Source organism: Mesoplodon mirus, assembly GCF_964341445.2.
Source record: "Mesoplodon mirus genome assembly, chromosome: 18".
Classification (NCBI taxonomy): domain Eukaryota; kingdom Metazoa; phylum Chordata; class Mammalia; order Artiodactyla; family Ziphiidae; genus Mesoplodon; species Mesoplodon mirus.
In genome coordinates, this window is record NC_138994.1 from 3,987,541 (window position 1) to 3,999,560 (window position 12,020).

The following is a 12,020-nucleotide window of genomic DNA, read 5'->3' on the forward strand; positions in this document are numbered from 1 at the left end:
TAGTAAAACAAAAGATCTATTTTGAACTACAGTACGTATCTATAAAACATAGTTTCCTTCAATTCCAACTTCATTTTAGTTAATAAAAAAATAAGTATCTGTTCTGATTACTGGACATTCTTGTTGTAAGGAATTTACCTCAGAGCTTTTAGAGACATGTTTGTTATTGATGTACAGGAAGCCAAGTCAAGGTGCCTGAGTTTGGAACAGAACTTGCTAAGGCTAGTACATGTACTGAAAAATGGAAAAAGGAGAAAATAATGAATAAACAAATAAGAACACATCCTACTAAGGATATTAGTATGATATACCAATATCATACACAATTCTCAATAAACAAATAAGAACACATCCTTGGAATATCATACATGACTCTCACGTGTTACAAGAACTGTAAAATTTCCATACCCCAAATAAAAGCAGTTATAAATCCAGGGACCTTTCACGCTGAGGAAGAGGCAGGTTCACAAAGGAGAAAAAAAGCTGTGCTGTTTATGAGAATGTGCATGAGGGGAAGATGGTGCCTGATTCACATTTGGAAATGTTAGTAGCTACTGACAGCAAACTACATTTGTGCTGATGAGAGATCTACATGCATTTTGTAAATTCAGGAACACCAGAAAGCTTGCTAGTACCTGCCAGCAAGTGGTGAAACATGAAGCTCAAAACCTCTGTCTCTGCTCTTTCACTTAAATCTCTTTCTGCTCAGATAACCTTTTGCATGGCAGTAATGAAAAAATCGGATTTTTGCAAGGTATACAGAGGATGGACCAGTGCTGGGCTGAAACAAACTAAGTTATGTAAATTACTGCCTGCTTTCCTTTATGAATTCCTTAAAGGCTCTTTTCCCACAGTGGTCAAGTTCCTCATTTAAAATTTTTTTAATTACAGAAAATCTCAAATATACTCAAGAATGAATAACAGAGAATGCACATGTACCATCATTAACCTTTGACATTTATCAATATTCTACTATTGTTATTTCATCTATTTTTCTCCTTTCTTTGTTCCAGTATTTTACAGAGAATCCCAGACATATTATTTTACCTGTAAATATTTCAGGACATATTTCTAAATAAGGATTTTAATTCCTTAATGTCTGACACCCAGTCTGTGTTCAGGTTTCCTCAACTGCCTCATAAATGCCTTTGTCAAATTGCATCTTGTGGTTTTATTTTGCAATTTTGTAATGAACACTCTTTCTTGTGTTTGTTAACCATTCATCTCTTTCCTTGGTGAAATGTCTAAGTGCTCAGGCCTTTTTTAAAAAAAATTAATTAATTAATTATTTTGGCCATGCAGCGCAGCATGCAGAACCTTAATTCCCCAGCCAGGGATTGAACCCATGCTCCCTGCAGTGGAAGCATGGAGTCTTGACTACTGGACAACCAAGGAAGTCCCAGGCCTATTTTTAATTGGATTGCCTTGTTATTGATTGTAAGAATTCTCTATATATTCTTGATACACATCTTCTTTAATTTCTCTCAGTAATGTTTTATAGTTTTCAGAGTAGAAATCTGGCATTTCTTTCGGATTTATGTTATCTGCCAAAAATACAGTTTTACTTCCTTCCTATTGGTATGCACTTTTTTTTTTTTTTTTTTTTGTAAACGTATTGCATTGGCTAGAATGCCCAGTAGAATGCTGAATAGAAGCTCACTTTGCTCCTGACTGTAAGGTAAGGCATTCAGTCTCTCACCATTAAGTACACTGTTAGCAGTAGGTTTTTCATGGAAGCTTTTGATCAGATTAAGGAAACTCCCTTCTATTCCTAGTTTGTTGAATTTTTTTTTTTTTGGCTGCGCCTGGAGGCTTACAGGATCTTACTTCCCCAACCAGGGACCAAACCCGGGCCCTGTCAGTGAAAGTGCTGAGTCCTAACCACTGGACCTCCAGGGAATTCCCTGTTTAAAATTTTGATCACGAATAAATGTTGCATTTTGTCATGTGCTTTTACTGTATCTAATGATGTATTAGTTATCTACTGTTGCATAGCAAATTACCTCAGAAATGAGCAGCTTAAAACAATAATTATTTATTATCTCATGGTTTTCACGGATCAGGAACATAGGCACAGGCAGCTTAGCAGGGTGACTCTGACTCCGCGTCTCTCACAAGGCTACCATCAAGGTACCACTGGCCACAGCTGCAATCATCTCAAAGGTAACTAGGTACAGATTCCCTTCCAAGCTCATTTAGGAGGATGCTGGCAGACCTTAGACAATCTAATTCCAAGCTTACGCATTTGGTTTTTGATAGAATTCAGGTTCTTGCTGGCTGCTGGCCAGAGACCTCAGTTTCTTGCCACATGGACCTCTCCACAGAGGTACTCACAACAGGCAGCTTGCTTCCCCAGAGCTGGAGAAGAAAGTAGAGCAAGAGAGAAGTCACAGTCTTTTTGTAACCTAATCTCCAAAGAGATATCCAATCTCTTTTGCAGTATTCTATTGTTAGAAATGAGTCACTAGGTCCAGTCCACGCTCAAGGGGAAAAGATTACACAAAGGTGCAAATATGAGGAGGTAGGGGTTATTTGGGGGTCATTTTAGAGGCTGTCATAGTGAGATGATCATGTGGTTTCTGTCCTTTATTCCGGAGGGCAGTAAATCTCACCAGCTGCCTATTTTTATATGGCCACAAGACAAGGATGGTTTGGGCATTTTTAAATGGTTGAAAGAAAATCAAAAGAAGATATTATTTTGTGACATGTGAAAATTAAATGAAATTAAAATCTCAGCACCATGCAATAAAGTTTTATTGGCGCACAGCCATGCTCATTTGTTTATGTATTGTCTGTGGTCACTTTGTAAAACATTGGCAATGTTTGTAAAACATTGGCAGAGTTGAGTAGCTGTGACAGAGACCATATGGCCAAAGCCTAAAATATTTCCTTATCCAGCCCCATACAGAAAAAGTTTGTTGATCTCTGCTTTATTCTACTAATTATTATGAACTATTACATTAACTGATTTTCAGATGTTATACCACACTTGTATTTCTGGGATAAATCCCACTTGGTTAAGATCCAACCCTTTTATATGTTGCTGGATTCAGTTTGCTAAAATTTTGTTAAGTACGTCTGCATCTCTGTTCCTGAGGAATACAGTAGATTTCCTTTTATTGTGATATCTTTGTTTGGCTTTGACATCAGGTATTTCTGGTATCAGAAAAATACTGGCCGGAGAGAACAAGTTATGAAGTATTTCTTCTTTTACTTTATGAGTGAGTTTGAGTATTGGTGTTATTTTTCCTTTAAATATTTGATGGACTCACCAGTGAAGTCATCTGGGCCTGGGCTTTTTTTGTGGGACAGTTTTGAATTACTGAATTTACTTGCTCTAGATCTATTCAGATTGTCTATTTTTCTGTTGAGTCAAATTTGGCAATCTGTGCCTTCCCAGGAATTTGTCCATTTCACCTAGGTTGTCTGACTTGTTAGTATGAAGTTATTTATGGTATTTACCTGATAAACATTTCATCTGTCTTTTGGCTAAAGTACTTAGAACTCCTTCATTCCTGCTTTTGATAATCTGAGTCTTCTCTCTTATTTTCTTAGCCTAGGTTTGTCAATTTAAAAAACTTTTTTCAATGAACCAGCTCTTGGTTTCATTGATTTTATTACTGTTTTTGTTTCCTATTTCTCTGATATCCAATCTAATCTTTATTTTTTCCTTCTTTTTGCTTTGGGCTTTGCCCTTCTTTCTATTTTCTTAGAGTTGAAGGTTGTTACTGATTTGAGCTTTCTTTCTTTCCTCCCTCTTTTGTGATATAGGAATGCAGAGCTGTATCATTACCTTGGCTGAATCACATACATTTTGGTAGCTTTTCATTTTCATTCAGTTCAAAATTATTTAGAAGCATGATGCTGAATTTCCAAATACTTGAGCTTTTCCCACATTTTGTTCTGTCGTGAATCTCTAGTTTAATTCTCTAGTTCTGGTCAGAGAACACATTTTGAATGATTTTAATCTTCTTAAACTGATTAAGACTTGTTTAGTGGCCCAATCTATGCTCTATCCTGGAGAATGTTCCAGTATGTTTATAAAGAATGTTTATTCTGTAATCATTGGGTAGAGTGTTCTATCTGCATAGTATGCATTTTTCCAACTGTTTACTTTCAACCTATTTGCGTCTTTGACTCTAAAGCATGTCTCTTGTAGACAGCACATAGTTGCATCTTGCTTTTTTTTTTTGGCTGCATTGGGTCTTTGTTGCTGTGTGCAGGCTTTCTCTAGATGTGGCGAGTAGGGTCTACCCTTCGTTGCGGTGCATGGGCTTCTCATTGTGGTGGCTTCTCTAGTTGTGGGCCACCGGCTCTAGGCACACGGGCTTCAGTAGTTATGGCACGTGGGCTCAGTAGTTGTGCTGTGGGCTCTAGAGCGCAGGCTCAGAAGTTATGGCGCACGGGCTTAGTTGCTCCGTGGCATGTGGGATCTTCCCAGACCAGGGCTCGAACCCACATACCCTGCATTGGCAGGTGGATTCTTAACCACTGCGCCACCAGGCAAGCCCCGGGTGTTGCTTTTTAATCCATACTGATAATCTGTCTTTTGGGTGAAGAGTTCAGTCTGTCTACATTTAATAAAATTATTGATATGGTTGGATTTTCTCTCCCATTTTGCAATCCTTTTCTATTTGCTTCATGCTTTTTTCGAATTTGTTTTTCTGTGTCTCCTTTACTGTTTTCTTGTTTTAAGTGTACTGTTTCAATTCCTCTGTTGACTTTTAATCTTTTTTTTCTAATTATTTTCTTATAGTCTGCTCATGGAATACAGTATGTATCTTAATTTACCACAATCTATTTCAAAACAATAACTTAGGGACTTCCCTGGTGGTCCAGTGGTAAAGAATCTGCCTTCTAATGCAGGGGATGCAGGTTCGATCCCTGGTTGGGGAACTAAGATCCCACATGCCATGGGGTAACTAAGCCTGCGTGCCACAACTACTGAGCCCATGGGCCTCAACTAGAGAGCCTGTGTGCTGCAAACTACAGAGCCCACGTGCTCTGGAACCCACACTCCACAACTAGAGAGAAAAAAAACAACCCGCACACCACAACTAGAGAGAAGCCCGCGCACCACACGAAAGATCCTGCACACCTTAACAAAGATCCCGCGTGCCACAACTAAGACCCGACACAGCCAAAAAAATAAAATAAATTAAAACAAACAAACCAATAACTTAATTCTCATAAAGCACAAGCATTTTGCTCCAGTACATAATGGTTCCCTCCTCTCTCCTTTGTGCTATTATTTTCATATGTTCAAATATATTTCATATATTACTTCTATATATATACTATAGACCTAACAATACAATGTTATAATGATTGCTTTATACAATCTTCTATTTTCTAAAGAAGTTAAGAGAAGATATGAAAAAATTAGAGTCTTAGATTTACCCACATATTTACCGTTTCTGATGCTTTTCATTTACCAATTCCTATGGATCCGAGTTACTGTCTGGTATTTATTTCCTTTCATCCTGAAGGGCTTCCTTTACTATTTCTTGCCAGGCATATTTACTAGCGACAAATTCTCTCCCTTTTTGTTTATCTGGGAATGTCATTATTTTGCCTACATTTACAGAGGACAGTTTTGCTAGATACAGAATTCTTTGTTTTTTTCCTTTCAGCACACTGAATATGTCACATGGCTCTGGTTTCCATGATTTCTGATTAGGTCACCCATTAATCAAATATTCTTTTTGTATACATGAGTTATTTTCCTTTTGGTGCTTTCAAAAATTTCTGTGTTCAGTTTTCAACAGTTTGGCCCTAACATGTCTAGGTATGGATATTGGATATTTTTATCCTTCTTGGGGTTCACTGAACTTCTTAGATCTGTAGATTAACGTTTTTCATCAAATTTGGGAGGCTTTCTGCCATTAATTTCTCACTTTTTTTTTTCTTCCTGCCTTTTTCTATCTTGTCTGGGATTCATTCACATTCTACTCTTGATGTTGTTCCACAGGTCTCTGAGGCTCTGTCCATTTTTCTTTAACCTTTCCGTTCTTCAGACTGGATGGATAATTGCTACAGATCTCTAAATTTATTTTTACTTAAAAAAAAAAATTATTTATTTATTTATTTATTTTTGGCTGTATTGGGTCTTCATTGCTGTGCAAGGGCTTTTCTCTAGTTGTGGCGAGTGGGGGCTACTCTTTGTTGCAGTGCGTGGGCTTCTCATCGCGGTGGCCTTTCTTGTTGCGGAGCACAGGCTCTAGGCGCGTGGGCTTCAGTAATTGTGGCATGTGGGCTCAGTAGTTGTGGCTCATGGGCTTAGCTGCTCTGCGGCATGTGGGCTCTTCCCAGAGCAGGGCTCGAACCCGTGTCCCCTGCATTGGCAGGCGGATTCTTAACCACTGCGCCACCAGGGAAGTCCATGAAAACTTTTTTTTTTTTTTTTTTTTTTTTTTTTTGCGGTACGCGGGCCTCTCACTGTTGTGGCCTCTCCTGTTGTGGAGCACAGGCTCCGGACGCGCAGGCTCAGCGGCCATGGCTCGTGGACCCAGCCGCTCCGTGGCATGTGGGATCTTCCTGGACTGGGGCACGAACCCGTGTCCCCTGCATCGGCAGGCGGACTCTCAACCACTGCACCACCAGGGAAGCCCCATGAAAACTTTTAAGACCTACTTTCCTTTAATTTTTAGAAATCTGATTTCAGTGTATGTAACGTGCACATATTTTTATTAAGTTTATCCTTAAGTATTTTATGTTCTTGGATGTTACCACAAATGTTGCTATATTGAAAATTTCATTTTCCATTTGTTCATTGATGATTTACGGCTACAGAATTAATTTTTGCATATTGGCCATGTTTCCTGTGAACTTGCTAGAACCCTATCATGACATTTAAAAATTATTTTCTAATCTGTATGACCCCGCTTTTTCTTCCCTTACTGTCCTAGGTGGACTTCCAGTACAATGTTGAATAGATGTAGTAGACCTAATATCCATGTTTCGACCTTAGGGGGAAGTGTTCAGTATTTTATGACTAAATACAATGTTAAAATTAGGTTTTTCATATATACAATTTATCAGGTTGAGGAAGTTACCTTCTCCTAGTCTGTTTAGAGATTTTATCCTTAATGGGTGTTTAATTTTGTAAAATGCTTTTTCTGGATCTATTGAGATGATCATGTGATTTTTCTTCTTTGATCTGTTATTAAGCTGGAACTTAATAACACTGACTGATTTTGCATGTTAAAACAACCTTACATTTCCGAGATAAATCCAAATTGATTATGATTTATTACCCTTTTCATATGTTGCTGGGTTCAATTTGATATTTTGTTACGGATTTTTACATGTGCATGTGGGATATTGGCCAGTAGTTTCCTTTTCCCATAATTTTTATTTTATTTTTGATATCATGGTAATGATGATCTCATATAATGAGTTAGAAAGTTTTCCCTCCTCCTCTATTTTTTTGAAAGATTATTCCTTTCTAAAATATTTGATAGAATTCAGTACTGTCCAAGCCTAGAGGTTTTTGGTTTTGTTTTTACTTTTTGGTGGTAAGGTTTTCAATCACCAATCCAGTTTATAAAGATATAAGGCTATTCAGATTTTCTATTTCTTTACAGTTTTGGTAATTTGTGTCTTTCAAGGAAATTATCTATTTCATCTAAGCTGTCAAATTTATTGGCATAGAATTGATCATAACATCCTCTTATTACCCTTTGAATCTGTGTAGAAACTTTAGTGATATTTCTTTTTACAATCTTGGTACTGGTGAGTTGTGTCTTCTTTCTTGACTAATCTCGACAGAGGTCGATCAAGCTTATTGATTTTATTTCAAAGAAACCGCTTCTGGTTTCATGGATTTTTCTCTACTCTATGCCCATTTTTTATTTCATTGATTTCCACCATTATCTTTTTTATTTCCTTCCTTTTACTTATTGTAGATTTACTTTTCTTTTTCTAGTTTTCAAAGGTGGAAGATTTGATTTTAAACCTTTCTTTTAAGATAAGCATTTACAGGACTTCCCTGGTGGTGCAGTGGTTAAGAATCCACCTGCCAATGCAGGGGACATAGGTTTGAGCCCTGGTCCGGGGAGATCCCACATGACGCAGAGCAACTAAGCCCGTGTGCCACAACTACTGAGCCTGCGCTCTACAGCCCGCGAGCCACAACTGCTGAGCCAACGTGCCACAACTACTGAAGCCTGTGCGCCTAGAGCCATGCTCCGCAACAAGAGAAGCCACCGCAATGAGAAGCCCACACACCGCAACGAAGAGTAGTCCCCGCTCGCCGCAACTAGAGAAAGCCTGTGTGCAGCAAAGAAGACCCAACACAGCCACACAAAAAAGAAAAAGATAAGCATTCACAGCTATACATTTTGCTCTAAGCACTGCCTTCAATGCATTCCACAAGATTCGAATACTGTGTTGCCACTATCACACAGCGAAACTTATTTTGTAATTTTCTTTGTAATTTATTCCTTGACTCATAGGTTATTCAGAAGGGTGATATTTCATTTTCAAAATTTCCGGGTATGTGCTATTTGATTTCTACTTTAGTTCTCTTGAGGCCATAGAATACACTAATATGATCTTGATCATTCTAAATTTACAGAAATTTGTTTTATGGCTGATTATTTGGTATATCTTATTGAATATCCCAGTAATGAAAAGCATGTTTTCTGGTACAGCATTCTATGTCACTTAGGACAAGTTCACTGATAGTGTTGCTCAAGTCTTCTATAGCTTTTCCATTTTTTTTTTGTCTACTTGTTTTATCTTTACTGAAAGAGAAGGGTATTATTTAATAACTTTCCATTTACTCTTCTTCCTGAAGTTTACATCATCTGATATTAATAACCACTCCAACTTTCCTGTGATTAGTGTTTGTGATAGTCTATCTTTTTCCATCTTTCTACTCTTTTTTTGGGGGGGGGGGAATGTCACGCAGCATGCGGGATCTTAGTTCTCCAACCAGGGATCAAACCGTCACCCCCCTGCAGTGGAAGCACGGAGTCTTAACCATTGGGTCTCCAGGGAAGTCCCCCATCCTTTTACTCTTTTTTTTTTTTTTAAGAGAAATTTTCTTTTTTTAAATAATTAATTAAACTTTGGCTGCACTGGGTCTTTGTTGCAGTGTGCGGGCTCTTCATTGCGCACGGGCTCTAGAGCAACGGGCTCAGTGGTTGCAGCACGCAAGCTTAGTTGCCCCACGGCATGTGGGATCTTAGTTCCCCAACCAGGGATCAAACCCAGGCCCTCTGCATTGGCAGTGTGGAGTCTTAACCACTGCACCACCAGGTAAGTCCCTCCCCATCCTTTTGCTCTCAATCTCCATATTATCTTTAAGTTTTCTTGAATTCTTGAGCATATTTGTAATTGCTATTTTTAAACATTTTGCTCGTCAATTTTATAAACTGTCCTTTCTGGGTCTGTTTCTATTGCCTGGTTTTTCTTCTGGTTTGTCTTCTGGTATCATTTCCTGCTTCTTTGCATGTACTGTAATATTTGATGGAATGCTGGAAATTCTGTATGCTACACATTGCTGAGCATCTAGATTTTGTGTCTCTCTTTAAAGAATGTTGAGTTTTGATTTAGCAGGCAGTTAAATTAGTTGTGAATCAATTTGATCCTAAATTTTTTCCTTTTAGCCTTTATTAGGGCTGGTCTAGTTTAGCTCCACTACCAAGGTGTGACCTTTCTGAAGTCTCTATTAAATGTCCCAAGGTGTTCAATGCGCTTTCTCCATTTTGGATAGTTAGAACTTCTCCCAACCTTATTTAAGCTCTGGCAATTCTTCAGTTCACAGTTTCCCAGTAATTGTTCTTTCCCTATTAGATGTTCTTTGCCCAGCTTTGTGGGGTCTCAATATGTGTATATATAGTTTACTATTCAGCCAAATTTGTGTAGATTTCTGTAGCCCTTTTTTGAGTAGCTCCCCGCTCTCCAGACACATATTTAGCCATGCTGGTCTCCCTGAACTCTGATCTCTTTCTCTTCAAATCAGCCAAACTTTGTGCTGTGCTTGGGCTCCTTCTCCTTGTGCCATTATCTCGAAAATGCCACCAAGCAGAAAGCCAGGGCAATCATAAGGCTCACCTCATTTGTTTCTCAGTCCTGCTCTGCATGTTGTCCAACATCTAATACTGCTTGTTTTCTATGTTTTGTACAGTTTTAGAGTTGTTTACAGCAGGAGGGCAGTGACTGTAATCATCAGAAGCAGAAGTCTCCACCTTTGATTTTAAAGTTTGTATCTTTTTTCTTTTAAACTATGCTTAATATACACTAAGTCCCCTACATACAAACCTTCAAGTTGCGAACTTTCAAAGATGCGAACGTGTGTTACATCAATGTCAGGTGTGAGTGAAACTGCAGCTTGCCCTCCATCTCCTACTGCTGACGATCCTTCAGCTCTACCATCTCCCACCTCCTCTCCCCTTCCTCCAGTCAGTAACTCCTCTTGCTTGTTCACTCGATGCCAGCCTCTGTATGCCAGCTCTTGTACTGTACTACTGTACTTTTCAAGGTACTGTACTATAAGATTAAAAATGTTTTCTTTATTTTTTGTGGTTTTTTAAATGTATTATTTGTGTGAAAAGTATTATAAATCTATACCGTAGAGTACTACGTAGCTGATTGTGTGAGTTGGGTACCTAGGCTAATTTTGTTGGACTTACAAACAAACTGGACTTAGGAACATGCTCTTGGAATGGAACTCGTTTGTATGTAGGGGACTTACTGTATTTCTAAAGTCACTAGAACATGCAAAATTCTGAACATTAACCAGTGCTTATTTGATAAGTTTAAGATATTATGGTTTCTTTTTAATAGGAGTGGTAAAGTTAATGTGCTTATGTTAAAAGTTTTTATCTTTCAGAAATGCATATTTTAGAAATGCATATTTACAGATTAAATAATACAGTGTCTAGGGCTTTTTTCAAAATAAGATAAAATGAGTAAGATATAAGGGCAGGGGGGGCTTCCCTGGTGGTGCAGTGGTTGAGAGTCCACCTGCCGATGCAGGGGACATGGGTTCGTGCCCTGGTCCGGGAAGATCTCACATGCCGCGGAGCGGCTGGGCCCATGAGCCATGGCCGCTGAGCCTGCGCTCCGCAACGGGAGAGGCCACAACAGTGAGAGGCCCGCGTACTGAAAAAAAAAAAAAAGGGCAGGGGTATAGAAAACACAAGACTAGCCATAAAGTGACAGGTTCTCAGTTATCAGTTTGAAGCTGGGTGAAAGGTTCACTATACTATTTTGTCTAGATTGGCATATATTTAAATTTTTCAGAAGAAATCAAAAGTCAGTAGAAGTAATATCTGTGTGGTTATACCTCCAACTTGATATGGATCGGTTCCTGTGTTCTATTTTGTTTTCAATTTTTAGGGACTGCTTTTATTATTTTTTTGTGTGACTTAATCCACGTTTCAATTATATAAAATACTTACATTTAATTTTAAAGTAAAATTACAAAACATGATACTTCAGAGGTCTCCCTTTCATTCTTGCCTCTTCATGTTTTTTCTCTCCCCATAAGCAACCATTTTATTCATTTTTGATGATTTTTCCATTGTTTCTTTTGAAAATATAAACCCTCAGACACTTTCTTGAATTAAAAGTTAACAAGTTGTGGGACTTGCCCTGGCGGCACAGTGGTTAAGAATCCGCCTGCCAATGCAAGGGACACAGGTTCGATTCCTGGTCCGAGAAGATCCCACATGCTGCAGAACAACTAAGCTCGTGTGCCACAACTACTGAGCCTGTGTGCCACAACTACTGAAGCCGGGGCGCCTAGAGCCCGTGCTCCATAACAAGAGAAGCCACCGCAATGGGAAGCCCGCACACTGCAACGGAGAGTCGCCCCCGCTCGCTGCAACTAGAGAAAGCCCGCATGCAGCAACAAGACCCAACGCAGCCAAAAATAAATAAAATAAAATAATTAAAAAACAAAAAAGTTAACCAGTTGTAACCTCAAAGAAAGCAATAAAATAAACAATGTGTACCCTGTGCTTGGAGTGTTTTCTACTTTCCCTCATTCAAGCAATTCCAAAGAGCCC

General features: G+C 38.7%; 1 protein-coding gene across 1 annotated transcript in view; it reads right to left on the reverse strand.

The window, feature by feature from the left end:
• FBXL20 (F-box and leucine rich repeat protein 20) overlaps window positions 1-12,020 on the reverse strand; it is a 96,087-nt gene that overhangs the window by 15,362 nt on the left and 68,705 nt on the right. The window contains 1 exon segment of the mRNA XM_082602898.1: window positions 139-234. Coding sequence (XP_082459024.1) covers window positions 139-234 — 96 coding nt within the window.